This window comes from Dryobates pubescens, chromosome 9 (genome assembly GCF_014839835.1).
Source record: "Dryobates pubescens isolate bDryPub1 chromosome 9, bDryPub1.pri, whole genome shotgun sequence".
NCBI classification, from domain to species: Eukaryota; Metazoa; Chordata; class Aves; order Piciformes; family Picidae; genus Dryobates; species Dryobates pubescens.
Genome location: NC_071620.1, coordinates 23,989,499 through 24,009,688, shown reverse-complemented (window position 1 = coordinate 24,009,688; position 20,190 = coordinate 23,989,499). Strand labels below are relative to the sequence as shown.

The window sequence follows — 20,190 nt, the reverse complement described above, 5'->3', positions numbered from 1 at the left end:
ACTTTTTTTGAGGGGGGAGGGAACAGAAGACAGTCTAAGGCTGTCTCACATATATGTATTAAGACAGGCAGGCGCATATGGACCAGTCTGATTTAAACATAGTTTTGTAATAAATATATCTAAAAAATGTACATTCTCTTTCTTTGATAAATGCACAGTGGTAGTTCCATGTTTGTCAAACATATGGTTCTTCATAGCAGGCATCTTCACAGCACTGCCTTTGGGGAATGCTGCTGAGACAGGAATAGCTCTGGGTGTCAGTGCTTGCCTTTGCCAACTGCTTGATCAGATGTGAATGTTCTGCTCTAATAATGTAAATCAGAACCCATGCTCTCATGATACTCACTGTGACCAGTGAACCTCCAGAGAGTTCACAGGGCCATCACGGCTGCTTCATCAATACTATGTAGAAGCGATCAGGATCTTTACTTACCAACTGGGGACCTATGCTTTTGTAGCCTTTTTATAATCAGTGGAGACAGAGATGTAACAGGAATGTTAGTTTTGCTTTTCTGTTTGTCATCAGTATTTGCAATAGCAGAAGAAGAAAAATCTGACATAATTCAAGCAAACTACTCAGATGCAGCATGTGCTCTGTATTCAGCAGCACATTTAAGTGATCCCATATTGCCAGTGCACTCAGCTTTGATTCTAGCAATCTCTTTTAAATCTGCATCTCCTTTACTTTCCAATATGTCATCCTGGTTTGAGTTAGAACTAACTCTGTTTAGTGATTTAACTTTTCAGCTAAGTTTTTTCTAGGTATCTGCACTTTCTGAAGTTAACAGCATGTTTTTGCAGACAGTGTCCATCTCCCTTATTCCCTTTATCTTCACTTTCTGGTAAGGGAAAGGGGTTAATAGAGAGCATCTCATTCCTTCAATGGCTGGCTGAGTCCTAATCCTTGACAAGTGTATGTGATCTGGTGTCAGAAAAAGGAACTGGTTTCAAGAGCATACTTGCTATACTCAAGTCAGCCTGGATTTCTTGGTGCTGCTGCTTCTGCTGCTCAGTCTCAGAGTTGTGCCTCATGTTGAGTGTGATACTTTTTAGTCGTTCACAGATAAAATGTAGCCTATTTTGATAATCTTGGCCCACATATTTCCATTTTACATATAACTCAGTTTTTCTTCATGGGTCCTGAACAGCAGCCTGCTGTAATCCATGGAACATATCCCTTAGTCACCAATTCAAGCTAAAAGCTTCTGCAGGATTCAAAATGAGATCAATACTACATTCCTGGAGCACAGTTTCCATCAAAGAAAGAAGGTGGAACACCTTGGCAGTCTTCAGTCAATCTCCTCAGATGAGGATGCTTCCTAGAAATAATGCACTTTTACAACCTGCAGAAATAATTGGAGTGCATGACAAACACATGCCAGCCAAAGCTGTGAAGTTCTTGCAGAAGCCATGATTCCTTTGTGGAAAAACCCACACCACCATCAGAAGCCTTTGGCTGACCTAAACAGCTCAGGGTTGGTATTCCAAGGGAAACATGGGCAGCAGTAGAAGATCTTTCATGTACAAATGCTAGCTTATTCTTCATTTTTGAATCAACTGCAGATTCTTTGTTAGCATTCTCAAAAACTGCATGCCACTCCCTTCCTCAGATTTACTCCAGCCTTCTGGATTGTTTCACCCTCTGTGATCTATGGATTGCCTTGCTCAGATTTTGTAAAGATGTGGCTGTTAGGATTGTGTTTGCTTTGGATATTCACTGCAGCTTCAAATTTTGATTAATTCTGCTTTATAATTTTGCTAGTGAATAGATCTTTGTATGTGGTCAGTTTAACTAATTTCCATGTGGCACAATATCAGATGTTTTACACAAATTGAGGTAGATTTTATTTTTGTTATCCATCTCCTTTCATGTAACCTGACCCTTATCTTCATTAAGTACTGACTCTACTACTTCTTTGGATTGCTAGGCATAAAAGATATTGTGGTATCTAACTTCAGCTACCTTTCTAGGGTGCAACCCAGTTTATTCCAGCTCTCAACTTCTACAACATACTTTCCTTCCCTGATGGATTTTTTTTTCCTCTTACTTTTTGTTTGACTTCATATTTTAATCTGTGCTGTTTGTCATAGAGCTATGCTTGGAGCCATGGCCTGAAAGTTCCCTTTACATCTGTGGAAAGTCTTTCAGACAGTTTTTGACCTTTGTCTTCAAGAAATTCCAGTCCTTACTCCTCCTGAAGACCTCTGCCAGTTGACTTCATTAGTAGCTTTCCCAGCTTTTAGTAATTTAATCAAAGTTCTAAAAAGGGAGGCAGGGGGAAGAATTTTTATCAAGTAAATATTCCTAGACCCATAAGCTTGCTGTTCAAAAAAAAGTCCTCTTTCTTAGCTCACTTTTTCCCCCACCTATAATAGACCTGTGTAAAACAAATTTAACCCCTGGGAACTAGTCCTTCTTGCCCTGCAGGCTGATGAGATTATCACAGTTACTCAAACCGCTTTAACTGTCAACAGAAAGTTTTTGTTTGTTTTATATAGCTACCATACTTCATTTAGAAACGACTAAAAATATAAACACCTTAGAGACCATCTGTTTGAAATGACAGCACATACTGGGGCTAAATTTTTAAACTGGGGGTTTTTTGCCTGTTTTGTTCATTATCTCTCCTAAAACTGGTTGTATGACAAACTCAGTATCCAGTGCTAAGGGTTTCTTTTCTGAATTAGTTTTCTATTTATGTCCAATGTGCACACAACCATTTCCAACAAGTATTCATACATCACTTCTTTGCTATCTTTTTTTTTTTTTGGGGGGGGGGGAGTGTATCAGAGGGGAAGAGTAGGCACAGCGTTGTTTTAATGTGTAAATACAGCATCAAGATTGTCAGTTCATCATCGGCTCACCTTTACCTTTTGTCCCTTCAATGCCTCTTCTAGCCTGGAAGAAGAAGAAGAATCTGAGCTGGTTGTGAGGGTCCATAGTGTACTTTTGCACATAATGGGCTTTTTGGTTGGTTGTTTTCTGAACAAATAATACACATATTATGAAGGAGGATAGTTCCTTTGAGAGAAATTTGGTGATAGAAGTTCCAGCTCTTTCATGTATAGTTATTTGGTGTAAAACAAGTAATTTCAAATGTTCTCCCTTGTCATACAAGCTGTTTTCTCTGGTATTTTTTATCCTCTCCAAAATACTAATGCCTGCACTGAGTATCTATGATTGAAAATTAGAATAAATTAGAAGTGGGGCTGGGATAATTAGTCTTTCTCAGTAAGGTTGTTGGGGTTTGGTTTATATTTTGTTTTTAATTTTTATTTAAAAAAAAAATCTGAAAGATAGCTGGCTGGCTAAGATCTAGGACACAAGTGCTCAATCAAATAATCACTTCAGGTTTTAGCTGTTGACAGAGTCATAGTAGGCTGGTATGGGCAGAGAATGTGGTGTTTGCCATCTTTGGCTGCCTAAGTTTCTAACCTTACCTGTTACATTTTACTATGCTGACACCAAAATTTCAATTCTGTGTTGCAATCTTTCTGAATGTATGCAAAAGGTCTTTTGCAGGACCTTCCCAAGAGTCTATATCATTTTCATTGGAATGGTCCATATGTAATTCATTATTCTGTCTGGTTTCTTTGTAGTAAACACTTAAGGCAAAATATAGTATTTATAAGTGAACATTTGTTTTGTCAGAAGAGAAATCGCCAATGAAATTATGAGTGTCATTTTTTTGGTCTCCTGTTTAAATTCTGGATCTTTGTAAAGATGCAATTGTAATGACAACCCTCACTCTGCCAAACTTCCCATATGAGAGGAGAACAGACAATACCTCCGTTCTGTAGTAATATGCTATTATTATTGTATCATTAATCTTGTTTCAATTAGAAGTCTTGGAGAGTGGTTATCTGTAAAGTATGAGATACTGATTTTACTTGAAACAGACTGTAGAGCTATTCTATTGTGAATTCCCCCTATGATGTATGCTTGGCTTCAGTGCAGCACAATCCCTATAATTTCAGAAGGAAACATGATCAGGAATATTTTTTCAAATATTGTAGCTGGACTCTGCAACAGCTCTTATGTTTGGGGTTTTTTTGTCAATAAACTCACAGGTGGTCATGGTAACTGGCAACAGAGAACCTGCAAGCTTTATCACAAGTCACTGCTTTCCCCTAATTTTGTTCTGTTACTTTGTACATGTAGCATCAGATGGAAGATGGTAAAAATACTTTTATGGCACAAAAAATTAAGTATCTCATGCACAGTATCACTGTGCATCTCTGGCTCTTGGGACACAAAGTCCAAAGCCATTTTCATGAATAATTTTACCCCCCAAACACAGAAGGGAAAAATTTACCTGAAGTGACAGACCGATTTTATGTTTACTTCTGGAAGCTGCAAAATACCTTCTGGGACTTGTTCAACACAAGTCAGTTGTTTCAATTGATGCTAATGGTGTTTTCATGCTATGTGGGATTAGAAAACGTGTATTTTCATAGCCGCCTTAGATCGAGCAGTATGAATGAATATTAAAAACTATCCTGATGTGTGTGTAGTGTAGAATCACAGAGGGGCAAGGTTGAAGGGGATCTAAACACCTTGCTCAAGCAGAGCCAGAACTGTATAATAATTTAACACTGAACACGGACCATATCTGGAAAAATTAAACCAAAAGACAAAATAGGTCATTGCTTTATATAGAGAATGTAGAAATTCGTATCAAATAATGATTCACATAAGTAAAAAGGACTTTCTAACTAACTAGCATTTCATAGCAAACCACTTGTGGCTCTGACTTTAGCTTCCAAATTTTGCTAAGAGAAAAATACTAAAATTTCACATAGCTATTTCTCTTTAGGAAACTTTAGCAGCTAGAGACATAACTCCATAAAGTTATTTACTCTAATTACACTTTATTTTTTTTTTTCCAGAGAAGTGTATTTAAAATTAGAAAGCTCTTCATATTTGATGTAATGTTTGCTTTGAAAACAAGGTGGGGGAGACACAACTGTCCTCTTTGTTGACCCAGTAGTCACCACATGTATCCACTAATAGCAGAGGGTTTGATTATTTTTTCTTGTTCATTTTCTCACAGAGAGTTTGGATGGCGGGATCCAGAGCTTCCAGAAGTTATACAGATGTTACAGCATCAGTTTCCCTCAGTACAGTCCAATGCTGCAGCCTACTTGCAACATCTCTGTTTTGGAGACAATAAAATAAAAGCAGAGGTAAGATTTATAAACTTCTTTTTTTTTTTTTTCAGCAGTGATGCTGTCATTTATCAGCACCAATTATTTATATGTGCTTTTAAAAAGAGTTACAAGAGAACTCATGCATATATATATACATACATGTTTGTGTGTGTGTCTGGACCTTACTCAAGGTTTCACATAAATCATTTGTTACTATTAAAGAAAGTAAAAAAATGCATAAACTATTATTGTGACTGTTTTCTGGTTTGTTTGTTCTGATGGTGACTATTTTGATTGATTGCATACCACTTAAAGACTATCAGTAGCTGTTCAGTAAACAGCTAGTGGTACAGTCTTGATCTCACTGAAGCATATGGACATTGCCTTAGGATTTTTAAAGAGAGATATTTGAACTCAAGATACAAACATGGAGATGAAAATTATGCAAAAGCCTGCTTTAATGTCTAATTTTGTGAACAGAGTTTAATTTCACTGGGTTTGCATCCTGAACTTTGATTGTTGGTCTGTGATCTTGAAATTCATTGCAAATTGTATCTGAAATGCAATTTGAACTACAATATCGACTTTGTTCTGCACCTGTAACTTAGTGGTAGTTCTTGCTTTCTTGTTCCTTGTGGTTAATGGGACCAGTTCGGCTTTTGATGCAGGCTGAAACAGGAGGAAGGCAGCTCTAAGGGTTCTGACAGACACATGGGAGTCAATTAAAATTGAATGAATGAAGCTGTTACCAGCCCCAGCTGCCTCCCCTGGCCTGCTTAGAAATACTACTAATCAGGGACATGTGGTATGCACATAAATCTGTGCCTGTACTACCATCTTTTAGCCTGGCATGTAAAGGTAAACTGAGATCAAGATCTGCTATTGCTTGTTTGTCAGAACTGTGCAGCCATTGCTGGCTTGCTAGTGCTTCATTATCCTCACCCTCATCACTTACACTGTGAGTCTACCTGACTGGAGCAGCTTTCCCTTCTGGAATTTCTCATGCTGAAGAAATTCCCCAGTAAGTAAGTAAGAATCTCATCTGCTGGCACTGGCAGTACTGCACTGGCTGCATATTTCACCTCAAACATCTTAGAAACAGTAATAAAGAAGTATTTACATGAATATTAAAATGAAGAATGTTTGTGCACTGGAAAAGAGAACTCCATTACAGGTACTGCTGAAAATTTTAACGGCATGCTCTCCCCATACTCTTTTCTCATCTTTATTCATAAATTGGTTTTTCAGTAAAAGAGTTGATTAATCTCTGAGAAAGGCAGTTAAATGATTAGAGCCATTTATTTATCATACAGTCTGTGCTGCCTCCTATTAGCCATAGATTGGGAGCCCTTAACTAGCTACAACATTTAAGGGAAGATGATGGTGTGGTGCTTGTTGCTAATCATTTAGGGAATAAGAAGACTGTTGTTGATCTAACCCATCCTGCTAGGACATCAGCCTTTGTAAATTTCAGGCTCACAAGCTAAAAGGGTGAAGGTAAGTATATAAAACAGCAGAGCATTTAGGCAGCTCTCTGAGGTGCTTTTCTGAAAAGAGGTAGCAGATAGAATGAGGATTTCCACCCCTTCATTTGCTATTATGCAAGGCTTTGATATATTCCTCATTCCATAATGCATAAACTGTCTGTGGAAACAAGCCAAAGTACATTTTTCAAGTCCGTGTGAGAATATGCTTTCAAACTTCTGTACTGTGCTTTTTAATACAAAAAAATGAGATCTATCATATACTTTTCTAATGGTTTTTTAAGCTTTTCAGACTAAAGCATCCAATGTTAGCAAACTGTTTTATCTATCTCTCTACCAACCTATAGCATTTAATGACGAGTCCTGTTGTGTTTAATCCATGACTCAGCAGAGCAGTTTCTGTGGTGGTTTTTTTTACTGGAATCAGCATTGTGTGTTCAATAGTGTGATTATGGTCTGCTTGAGTTCTCCACTGAATATGAATTTCTTGAGGAACTTTTGTATGAGGAGTTCAAAATCCTGTTGATAATGAAATGTCACAGTAGATACCCTAGATTCCTACAAGGTTTATGGCCAGCCTGAGGAATTTGAGTGGTCATGTTAAACTTACTTGGGACAACTCATGTGCTAACTATTAAGAGTGTTTCTGAATGGTGAGTTGAATTAACATCTAAATAATGGAAACTTACATCAAAATTCAGTCTTCTACAAAGTATCTCTGTTGTAGTTGTGTGTTGTGGCCAGAGCTCCTCAGTCTGAGAAAGACCACATTTAATATCTGATTCCTTCATTAGGGAAAGCAGCATGCTTCTCCTGTGCTGTGCAGTCATGGGGAAACACACCAGGTCAGACAAAAGGTGCTGGGAAAAGAAGAACCAGGACACATGCCTAATTTTCTTTTCCTTACAACCAATTTCAAATGAGTCATGATGAATTTTGGTAATGCAGATGTAAGTTTGAGATTACAAAACTGAAAAATTCCAATTCTTTTGAAGCACAGAAAACTGTACCAAATGCCTCGTTTAAGCAGATCAAATTATTTGCACCATAGAAAGCAAACTGTCTTGGTGGTCTTTCAAACCCTGGAGAAAGGACAAGCATAGGAATATGTAAGTCAAGAATACTGCTGGCATTTGGTACAATTGACAGGCACTGAGCAAAGTGCAAATTGAATTCACTAATTCATTTGTTACATGTTAATATGTAACATGGTTTTGAATGTATACACACACTTGCAGGATGAATACTGTCATTCAACAATGTTGTTATTTACTGGCTGTCTTGAATTTGAAATCATTTGAAATGTAATGCAGTTGTTGAAGTTTCAACTCTGGAGTTATCTGGCAGAAAAAAAACAGACCAACCACCAAGCACATTCATTTACCTTCATTACTAATGAGAATCAAATTGTCACACCGCAATGAATGGCTATTTTAGTCAGAGTTTCTGGAAGTAACTGTCCTGTATACTTTTTTCACTTCTTTTGAGAATGTTTCATACTATATGGCCTACCAAAAAGATGATGTCCTCTGAACCTGACTGTTCTCTCAATCCTCCAATTTTGTTTTTTTATAGTTGTGAACTTCTCCTGCTCTCATAGGAGTTTAGTGGGATTTGTATAAAATTTCTCCTTGTGTACTTGGCAAGACAGACAACTTAATATTCCTGTTGAGTAGAACAGTGCCAACTAAAATTTAGACAGAAATAGGAATTAGCAGCTAGCATGGTCTATGTTTCAGAGAATCCTAACACTGTGGTTCCACAATAATGTTTTTCCGTGGCTGAAGTGTGGAAGACTACCCCTTCCTTCCTTTGTCCACTCCCCTCCCAAGAAAGGAAGTGGAAATGCTCCATATGAAATACAAAAAAAAAGAAATTCAGTGAAGAACATTGACAGTATGGCTAGGAAAACAGGAGATCTTCTGTTTGTGACCATGCTCTTCATGGTAGATGTTATTTCTAAACCAGGTGTTGATTGCAGGCATACTTCTGAATTTTATAACATCACTTTAAATATATACTTACCTACATAAGTGTACATGCCCTGCTCAGTTTTTTATGTAGCAGTGAGGTCTGCAAATGCCCTTCTCTAACTTAAAGGACTTCCAGATAGAGTGGTGACTGTTTATGTGAAGATGGCTCAAGCTGGCTATTTAAGTGTCAGAAGTCATTTATTTTTTCACAGAAAAACAACTGGAGTGAATTAGGGTCTATATCACCAGTAGATTTTTTTACTTTTCCCCTTCCAGCTCTGAACATACTAGTACAGCACTAGGTAAATGTGAAAAACACCAACCACTGGTAGAAGTGGTGGTGATATTTCTTAAAAGTGCTGCCACTTCTATGCTGCTCAAAACTACTCAGTCTTCATTTAAAAGCATGATTGTAACTGCTGCTCTTATCTGACAGTTTTCAGCAAGTGCTACTTCTGAGTCTCTTTAAGTATTCCTGACTGCAAGGCGAGCACTATGTCTGCTTCAGTAGTGCTCCTTGTTCTCTGCCTTTATTTTGTGTGCTTGATGCCTCGGTGGTACAGCAGGCTTTAGAAGGGTGTTGAAGAAATTGAATTATTTTTGCTAATGTCTGATAGCTGAATTTTTCATCTTCTGTTGAGCAGCGGCCAGTCTTCACTGAAGATCAGAAGGTTGTAAAAGGTTGCAAAAATTGCCAGGCAGCCCTTTAAAGTTAAACATAATAATTCTGAAATTTAGAATCTCAGACTACTTTAGCAATTCTTTATTAAAATTATTTCATTGATGACAGTAAAGAATGCCAAAAGGAAGGGAGAGAAGAAGTTTTGATTAGATATTGGAAAGCAAATGAAAAGTTGATCAGTCAGAAGAGCATAAGAAGGCCCTTTCAGATTGTTTTTTTCTCCTTAGGAGAGTGCTCTTAACACCAACAATGGTGATATTGTGAGCAGAGCCAGAGTAGCTGGTCCTGGATGCCAAGGACAAACAAGTAGGGAATACAGGAAAAGAGAAGCATTTTAAAATACTCAGCAGAGAGCGTTTCTTTAAAAGAGCACATTCTTTTAAGCACAGCATTCATTCTTCCACAGCAATTTTTCTTCCTATAATGACAGCTTACTCCTTTGTATGAGGTCACCATATAAAAGGCTTGAGTTGTGCAGTTTCACACGCCAACGCCATTTTGCTCTCATGGAAGATGGCAGCCTGCCATCAACTGCAAAGGTGTAACAGGTCACTCAAGGGTTTTGGCACCAACGACTCCTTTCTGCAAGCTAGGAAATTAATGTTTGCATTAAAATTACAATACTTGAGGTACTCTGCTCAGGAATATCTTGCAAGGGTGCCAAATAAAAGAACAGTAACTCCTGAACTGTTCTGTCTGAAACCTTCCCTTGCATCCTTAATAAGCATTGCTGGATCAGACAGTTTCTTCTTTATATTGGAGAGCATTCCCATATACTCCCTTCAAAATAAAAGTATCAGACCAGATTAAAAAGTGGGTGATTGCATGATGAAAGCATTTATTTTCCCAGCTTGCTCAAAACCATCATTCACATTGTTTGCCATTAAATTTGTTACTGCATCATCTTCTGTGAGTTCTTCAGAATGTACCCAGAGTCCTTTCAACACAGTGTTGCCACTCCATCATGTGTCAGGCAGGGGGCATAGACTGTATTAACCTTTTACTTCATTATAATTCACATAATTGCAGTATTGTAGTTACTTTTATGTTATCCATAGTACTGCTGGATCCATGATGGTCAAGGATACATGCATCTGTTTCTAGCATGGCTCTCTCACGGGGAGTACTTAACAGTGTGGGATGATGGAGTCTATGATGTTGCTTTTAGACCTGCTGGTTAGCACTCACAGGCCTAACATTTTAAGGATCCAGAAGGGGAGTTGGAGATGTTCTCATAATCCTTGAAGTATATCTTGATTCTGTTTTCACAGTGTTCCGCGAGATTCTCATCTGTTTCCATAGAAGTTCTCAGTGAAAACAGAATATCTTCCTATGTATTTGAAGAAGATTCATAGTTCTACATTAACCTTCCCTTAGCTTTCCTCTTTTTCCCCCTCTAGAATCTCTTCTGTTATAGGCTGGAATTTGGCTTACCCAGTGATGATACTGTCAGTTTTCCATTGAAGACATTATGTAAACTCCTTTGATCTCTACATGGAAGATTATACAGATATGGTATTTTATTTAACTGAAAGTATCTCATAGGTGATACTAGAAAGTAACGTAAAAATTCCACAGAGACTTGAAAACATCTGTAGAAAGTGCATTTTAGTGCAGACAGTAACTGTGTACTTTTGGAGAAAGTATACTTCCCTGCTCGGTTATAAACATTTTATTATTACTTTGATGATAACCGTAATTTTCATATGTTGAAAATCTGTATGGGTAAAATCTCACAGTTTGAGAAATATTTTCCTAAATGGCTTCACAAGGCATTTACTGTTTTAATGATGTTCATGTGAAGGGATGCACCTGTTTCCCAAAATGAACACAGAGACATTGGTGCTTTTGCTTAGCTATGTTTGCACTACCGTATGCAAGACAATTTGGATCCATCTGCCCGTCAGCCCGGGAATTTGTATTCACCTATGCAAGTAAATGTCGCACAGTCCCTTTCATATACACTTTCTGTGTAGTTTTTACTGGTAGAAGTCATTCTAATGAAATAAAGTAGCACCCAGTGACATACACAGAAATAGCCTATACATAAGATTTTTTAAAAAAAAAAATATTTTATAAAGCCTCATTAATGGTGACTTTACAGGACTTAACTTTCAGGCTCTTACTTACCTCTAGTCTGTTTCAGCAGATGCAGTATTGTTTTGCAGTATAGGCTGGGGGGCTTATTGTCAGTTGTTCATATGCAAAATTCTGTTTTGTTTTTTTTTTTTTTAATTTTGTTTAATATTTTACTCTCAAAGTATTTCTGGAAATGGCTCTTTGATTTGTCTTTTGTGAATTGTCTTAATCTGCGTTATTAGATTATGCCCAACAAGACATTTCACCCCTTGCATGTTGTCATTCAAGGATATGACTTTACACTGAAAGAAAGTCAGTTATAACTTTAGTTTAGAATAGAGTAGACCAGGTTGGAAGAGACCTTCAAGATCATCGCCTCCAACCCATCAACTAATCCAACCCACCTAAACAACTAAACCGTGGCACCAAGCACCCCATCAAGTCTCCTCCTGAACACCTCCAATGATGGTGACTCCATCTCCTCCCCAGGCAGCGCATTCCAATGGGCAATCACTCTCTCTGTATAGAACTTCTTCCTAACATCCAGCCTAAACCTCCCCTGGTACAGCCTGAGACTGTGTCCTCTTGTTCTGGTGCTGGCTGCCTGGGAAAAGAGACCAACCTCTGCCTGTCTACAACCTCCCTTCAGGTAGTTGTAGAGAGCAATAAGGTCTGCCCTGAGCCTCCTCTTCTCCAGGCTAAGCAACCCCAGCTCCCTCAGCCTCTCCTCATAGGGCTTGTGTTCCAAATCCCTCACCAACTTTGTTGCCCTTCTCTGGACACATTCCAGCAAGTCAACATTCTTCCTAAACTGAGGGGCCCAGAACTGGACGCAGGACTCGAGGTGCGGCCTAACCAGTGTGGTGTACAGGGGCAGAATGACCTCCCTGTGCCTGCTGGCCAACCATCACAACCATCAGCAGGACCACACTTTTACTCTTCACAGTAAGAAAAAGCATATAAATAGCTTTACAATTACTTCTTACACCATTGCAATCAGGATTTTATCATTTAACATGGGAAATGGTGGAGTTTGTTCCTTCTCAATTTTTTTTAACGTTACTTTTGCATAAAGTTTTTGAACTAGTGGTACTTGAAGAATGTATTGCAGACAACAGAGGCTACACAGTTACAGTGTTTGTGGTGTACTGCATATGTCTTACATGAGAAGTAAGTGCAAAGTGTAAAATAACTGACCTGTAATTATTATCTTATACTTGGTCAGGTGAGGAGGGAATGTTAATAGTTACAAAATGAAACTGAGGCAAGAAAAGTTAATTCAATACCTTTGAGTATCTATTATTTTAGCTTTCTCTAGCATTCCTATGCCCCAAATCTACTACTCCATTATTCTGCAACAGAAAAAATTGCACATTTATATTTCATTGTAGCCAGAGAGAGAAGAGAAAGTTGGAGTAAATATGTGAAGGTGTCATAAATAAGTAGAAATTCTATGCCTGAATATACCCGAAATAAAATGGCTTTGTACTGAAAGCGTGATAGATATCTCTTCTGATGACAGAGTGCATGTCTCTGTTTTGGGCAGTCTTTAGATTAATTTGAGTATTAATGAATGTCACTGAGTGCTGTGCAGTGTCCTCACAATCTGTTCTTTCAGTAGCTTGCTGGCTTGTTTGCTGATTGTCTTTTGCTGGCTTGGTTTGTTCTGTTCATTCATGTAGTATTGCACATTGTATTATTTCCGTTATACTCTCCTTATCTTAATCCTCAGGGCTCTTGGTGTCTTACCTCTTTTTTTATTTGAGATCGCTCCCAATCATGGAAGTAAGTCTTACTAGAGCGGGCTGTCTTAAACCAGGGCAACACTGAAAAACTAGCTCCATCCTCCTTACACACATCCTTTAAGTATTTATAGGCATTGGTAATATTCCCCCTCAGTCTTCTCCTTTGTAAGATTAAAAATTCTGAGTCTCACAGCCTTTATACATAAGAGATGTTCTAGTCTTCTAATCATCTTTCTAGCCCTTTGTCATATCCTCTCGAGCAGTTCCATGTTCTTCTTGAGCTAGGGAGTCCAGAAATGGACACAGTATTCTAGATGAGACCTCACCAGGGCTGAGCAGAAGGGGATGAGAACCTCTTTTGACCTGCTTGCTCTTCTTGATGCATCCCAGGTTTCCACTGGTCTTCCTGGCCACAAGGGCACATTGCTGGCTCATGGTCATCCTGTTGTCCACAAGGACTGACTCCCAGGTCTTTTTCCACAGAGCTGCTTTCCAACAAATCAGTCCCCAACTTGTACTGATACATGGGGTTATTCCTCTGTAGGTGCAGTATGCTACACCTGCCTTCGTTGAACTTCATAAGGTTACTTTCCACCCAGCTCTCTAGCCTGTCCAGATCATGCTGGATAGCCTTCTGGTGTGTCTGCCACCCCTCCCAGTTCTATGTCATCAGCAAACTTGCTGAGTACACTCTATCCTCTCATCTAGATCATTGATGAATATAGTGAGCAGGACTGGAGCCAGTACTGACCCCTGTGGGGCACCACTTGTGTCATCACTTGTTCTTAAACAGATGTTTGATTCTTCTACGTACCAGAAAGTCAGTGACCCAAACCCTTGGTATTAACCATTATTTTTCATTTAGCTTCAGGTAGTACTAGATCAGTGCTTAGTAATGCCCAATGACTTTTGCACACTGCTGATCCTTCTTTAGTATTGTGTCTTTTTGCACTGTTTCAAAAAGCAAAGACCCTCAATTAAATTTACAATATTCTCTTATGGCCTTTGGCTTTTGTGTATTTGTCTTAATTCAGTGTTCATTTATACACACAGAGATTCAAAAGCTGAGAAGCTTGGTTAATGCGGGTCATGGCCAATTTGTTCATTTTAGGAGGCACTGCTTTTAACAGATTGAAAATCACTTTTTCTGATACCTTCAGAGTTAAACAAGCACTTTATGTCAGTTCTACACCTGTGGTTAGGAGTGTTATTTGGATGATCCCATTAATGCTTGGTGTTTAGATTTAGAATAGGATGCTTTTATCAGCCTACAAATAAAATTTTTATTTAAGAGTATTAGGGTAAACTGCTTTACTATTATAGGGGATATTATACCTAGCCAGAGACTTTTTCAGTGAAAAGTAAAATCATGCTAAAACCTTGATTTATAGTAGGCACAGCTCTTCTACCAAGCATGAAAAACAACATATATCACAGTGCAGAATGCATTAAGACTTGCTGACTGAGAAAGCAGCACATTTATTCATACTTTTTGAGGGCAATTTTAGAACATGATTTTGAGTCTCTTCCTGTTCAGAACATGTTTTTGAGTCTGTATTAACTCCACACATAGATCTCAGGATCTAGAAAGGACTCTTAAGAGACTCAGGGCAAAAAAAGAAAAAAAAGCATAGTTGGTAACAGAAACAGTATTTTCTCCAAGGACAAAATCTTGAGGGTATTGATCCTTGTCCTATGCACCCTCATGTTCCACACAACTGTTCCTCCAAACACCTACCTGATTTCTGTGGAAGCAGGAAAAAAAATCCCCTTCCTTTCTCAACAGGCATGCTGTAGTTTAGTAATCAGAGAACAATTCTTATTTAACATGAAGCAGAGCACTGTATGTGTAGCAGTGGTTGAATTTATTTAAATTATGCCTGTTCACAGCTTCATGTTGCACTTTGCATCTGATCTAATAAGTCCTAATGACAAAACCATTCTTAAATGGAACGTAGATCCAAAACCTGATTTAGATTCCTTAAGCACGTTAGACTTTGGAGTCAATGCAACAATTTGCATAACATTCTGCTCTCTTTTAGGATAAAATTGCTCAGCACTTTTTTTGAAACTTATAGCAAATTACTTTGCTAATGAGAGTAAATTACATTATGACATTGCATGTGAATTTGTCTGTAATAAACCTCATGTGCATTTGCAGTGTATGGATTTTGTATTGTTTATCTGCTCTTCCGTAGGCATGTCAGAAGAAATAATGGAAAGGAGTTGAAGTTTCAGCCAGCACATTTATCTTGAAAGACATATTGTGTGAAACAGTATTACTGTATTTTATATTTTTTCCCCTTCACAGCCCTTTTAAGTTTTAGGAATCAGTTCTCTGAAACTAACAAGAAATTAAGCTGCCCATCTTCTAAACCATTGTCCAGCACATAGTGATTTTTTTTCCCTGTAGATGAAAATAATTTTAGTAATGGAAACAAGGCAAAGACAGGTAACAGGTCTCATGGAGAGGGTTTGGAATTGCAGTAATTTAATCATTTCTTGGATACTGTGTATAACTGGTCAGTGCTGTGCAGACAGTGGCCTCTTGGACTTCCTTGTGATGCCCTGATCTTTGTGGATTCATCAGTCTCCACAGTGGTGAGCTTGAGAGGAGCAGAGTGGCTGCAGTCAGAGAGGGTCACAAAAACACTACACTGCTATGCTGCCTGCCATTGTTCAAAAATGCTTTTGACTTGTAGTTCCGCTTACTTGTGGCTTCTCATTCTGCAGCTGTGGAACAGAATTGCTCAGAATTCATTCACATATGAATTAATAAGCACTCATTCTCTTAGTTAGAAAACATCTCAGAACATTAAAAGTAATTATTACCAAAATGTCCAGAAACAGATTTAAATTGAATTATCCTTTTAATTTGGGCCTTACTGGTTATATACTGTCATCTGTGTTAACAGTCAACTATTTTTTAGTTCTGTTCCATGTGTAACACAGTGGCATTAAAGATAATTCCATGTGTTTGAATACTTGTATTCTGCTATATTGAAACATGCTTTCTTATTAATGGAAATACCACAGAATAAGTGGTGGATGATGTTGTGAGTTAGTCACTTAAGATGGCAGTTAATTTTTACGATGTCTAAAAAGGCTTGATTGTTCTTAAATTTTCTTCACCTCCTTCAGGTGAAGAGCTATTCAAAAGTGATTAGTAAGGAAAATGTGGAACATAAGCATTTAACCTGAACTAATCTTTGTATTAGGACTGCAGAGCTGTTAATAGTGGAATGCTTAATGTCTTGTTGGGAAGACAAGATTGTGCTATTTTTGAAATATACTTTATCACTCTGTCAGTCTCTAACAATTTTTGACACCTATTCTTAATCCTCTTCTGTTTCCATTATATTTTATTTTGTAAGGTAGAGTAGTCAAAATTAAATGCAGAAGAGGATGTTCCAGTTATACCTACTGGCAAAATTTGAACAATATCTCAGATACCCACTTGCTGAGTATAAATAGTAGAGGAAGGGTGTTTTGGTTTCTATCACAGCAGTATTTTTAGGTTGTGTTGGAATACTTCATTATCTAACAGTCTTTGGCTAAACTGTTTGAAATTTGAAGCTTCATTTTTCTTCTGTTTTGTATCTCTAGCTCTGTTTTTTAAAACCTTCCAAGGGATGGAAGAGGCAATTTCCACTATCCAAAGAAAGGGACTTTCTTCTTCCACTACTGGGAGGAACAGTAACCTCACAGATGTAGTCTTTGGTGTTGTCTCCTGTTCTGTAACGTTTGTGTGTATAAGTATGGTTTATTACTTTTCCTGCCTTGTCTCTGTTTACATGCTGGTCAGACATTGACCAGATATCCTGGCAAAATAAGTATCCTTACATTCTAGCTATCCTTCATATCTTGAATTCTTTCCACACATCCATCCAATTTCTTGTGTCAAGTTAGAAAAGTAAACTGTCAAAGAATTCATACTCTAAAATCATTCAGTAATCAAGTATGTCTGTATTATTTCAGACATTACATCAATGTATTATTCACTTCTTTTACCAATGCATATGCTTCAGGCTGGTCATGTGTAACTCCTGGTAGATTAAATATCTTAACAGTCCACAGTCATTGAAATTTGGTTATGGTAAAAACCACTGAATCAAAGGCTAGCCTTGATTCTGTGAAACCGGTAATTTACATTTCTCAAACAATCTGAGAATAGACTAGAATAGACTACACTAGACTAGAATTAACCCGGTTGGAAACGACCTTCAAGATCATCAAGTACAACCTATCATCCAACACTATCTAATCAAGTAAACCATGGCATCAAGCACTCCATCAAGTCTCTTCCTAAACACCTCCAGTGATGGTGACTCCACCACTTCCCCGGGCAGCCCATTCCAATGGCCAGTCACTCTTTTTATGAAGAACTTCCTACCATCCAGCTTAAACCTTCCCTGGTGCAGCTTGAGACTGTGTCCTCTTGTTCTGGTGCTGGGTGCCTGGGAGAAGAGACCAACCCCCACCTGTCTTCACCCCCCCTTCAGGTAGCTGTGGAGAGCGATAAGGTCTCCCCTGAGCCTCCTCTTCTCCAGGCTAAGCAACCCCAGCTCCCTCAGCCTCTCCTCATAGGGCTTGTGTTCTAAACCCCTCACCAACTTTGTTGCCCTTCTCTGGACACATTCCAGCAAGTCAACATCTTTCCTAAACTGAGGGGCCCAGAACTGGACACAGTACTCAAGGTGTGGCCCAATCAGTGCTGAATACTGGGGCACAATGACCTCCCTGCTCCTGCTGGCCACACTGTTCCTGATACAGGGCAGGATACCATTGGCCTTCTTGGCCACCTGGGCACATTGCTGCCTCATGTTCAGCCTACTGTACCCCCAGGTCCCTTTCTGCCTGGCTGCTCTCCAGCCACTCTGACCCCAGCCTATAGCACTGTATGGGGTTGTTGTGGCCAGTGTGTAGAACCCGGCACTTGGATGTGTTAAGTCTCATGCCTTTGTACTCTGCCCATCTGTCCAGTCTGTCAAGGTCCTCTGCAGAGCTCTCCTACCCTCCAACAGATCAACACCCGCTCCCAACTTGGTGTCATCTGCAAATTTACTGATGATGGACTCAATGCCCTTGTCCAGATTATTGATAAAGATATCAAAGAGCATGGGGCCCAGCATTGATCCTTGGGGAATACCACTAGTGACTGGCTGCCAGCTGGATGTGGCACCATTCACCACCACTCTCTGGGCTCAGCCCTCCAGCCAGTTCCTAACCCAGTGCAGTGTGCTCCTGTCTAAGCCATGGGCTGACATCTTGGCCAGGAGTTTGCTACGGGGTACGTTGTCAAAGGCCTTGCTGAGGTCCAGGTAGACTACATCCACAGCCTGCCCCACATCCACCAGGCAGTCACCTGACCATAGAAGGAGATCAGGTTGGTGAGGCAGGACCTGCCCTTCCTAAATCCATGCTGGCTGGGCCCAATCCCTTGGCCATCCTGTAAGTGCTGTGTGATTGCACTCAGGATGACCTGTTCCATCATCTTGCCTGGCACTGAGGTCAGGCTGATGGATCTGTAATTCCCTGGTTCATCCAACCGGCCCTTCTTGTGGATGGGCATCACGTTGGCCAGCTTCCAATCTTCTGGGTCCTCTCCAGTGAGCCAGGACTGCTGAAAAATGATGGAGAGCAGCTTGGCCAGCTCATCTGCCAGCTCTCTCAGCATCCTAGGACGGATCCCATCCAGTCCCATGGGCTTCTGGGGATCCAAGCGGTTCAGGAGGTCTCTAACTGCTTCCTCCTGGATTACAGGGGAACTATACTGCTCCCTGACTCCAACTGCCACCTCAGGAGGCCAGCTGTCAGGAAGACAACCTATCCTGCTATTAAAATTTGAGGCAAAGAAGGTGTTAAGTACCTCTGCCTTTTCCTCATCTTTTTTTACTATGTTCCCCTCTGTGTCCACCAAGGAGTGGAGGTTGTCCTTGCCCCTTCTCTTGCTATTAGTATATTTGTAGAAGGATTTTTTGTTGTCCTTCACAGAATCTTGGCATGAGACATCCAGACTCTCCTTATTAGGAACATAATTTAGTTCTTCACTGCCTCCAGCACTGATGTGAACCTCCTTCTCAAGTCCCAGTTCACTTTTTATCTGCATGGTGTAGATCCAAATAGCTTGCAAAATAAGTCTTTCACAAGTAAGAATAGGCTCTTTCTTCAGCAGAATTTAAGAAAGTTTTGTCAAGTTAGATGAAGTGTTATGTAACACCTGTTTAATTTCTGTTCTATTGCCCATATTTTTTTCTGACACATATGCATTTTAAATGAATATTTAATGCTCTTGCTTTTAAGAAAGTGTCTTTGGATGAGTTCAGTGTGCTACTGAATTCAGGTTCATGGGAGAGCATGAGCCAAATACTAGTGTGCTGTCAGATAGCATGACTGAAAAGGGAAGGTGCATCTTAGGAATAATGTCTGAAAATGGTAAAAACACACATTTTCCCTCAGAAATGAGGAGAGGAAAGCATCTAATACTGAGCATGCAGACAATAGTACAGACACAGTTTGGCTCTGAAGAGAGGTAGAGCCCTTTGCATCTTGAGATTAATTTAATACAGAGAATTATTTTTGCTACAAAGTTAATACTTTTTCTCATTCTTAATATCTTTTTTTTTTTTTTCAATCACTGAAGCAATTAAAATCTTCATTCAGCATGTTGTGCTTTAAAAATACTCATCATCAGGCATGTTTTTGTTCTGTCATTCCTGGTATTAGTCACTGTGCCAGAACATCTCATGTATTTTTTAACCATGTTCTTTCTTCTTTCATATCTTGTTTCTCTTCAGAGGTTGAAGTGTGAAGCTCACTGGTTGATTCACCTTATGTAGAACTGATGGATAATTTTTTGTTCATAGTCTGTTTCAGTAAATGTCATGTAGGTGGCTTTTCACATAGCATGCTTGGGTTTGAAAATGTGGTTAGTAGGGGAAGCGAACATTTTAATCTGAAGATTAAATGATGATAGATCATAAAAACAAGCAAACAAATGAGCCACACTTCCAACCCCTCCCAGATAAACTTGAGAATTTTTTTTCCTGACTTGGAATGGAGCAAATTATTTCATA

The 20,190-nt window shown here is 39.1% G+C and overlaps 1 protein-coding gene across 7 annotated transcripts in view; it reads left to right on the top strand.

Moving 5' to 3' along the window:
- Nucleotides 1-20,190, top strand: part of CTNND2 (catenin delta 2) — a 576,017-nt gene that overhangs the window by 421,633 nt on the left and 134,194 nt on the right. For all 7 annotated transcript variants that reach the window (XM_054164400.1, XM_054164398.1, XM_054164401.1 and 4 more), the window contains one exon: nucleotides 5,055-5,187. In XM_054164400.1, coding sequence (XP_054020375.1) covers nucleotides 5,055-5,187 — 133 coding nt within the window. The remainder of the gene's footprint in view (nucleotides 1-5,054; nucleotides 5,188-20,190) is intronic.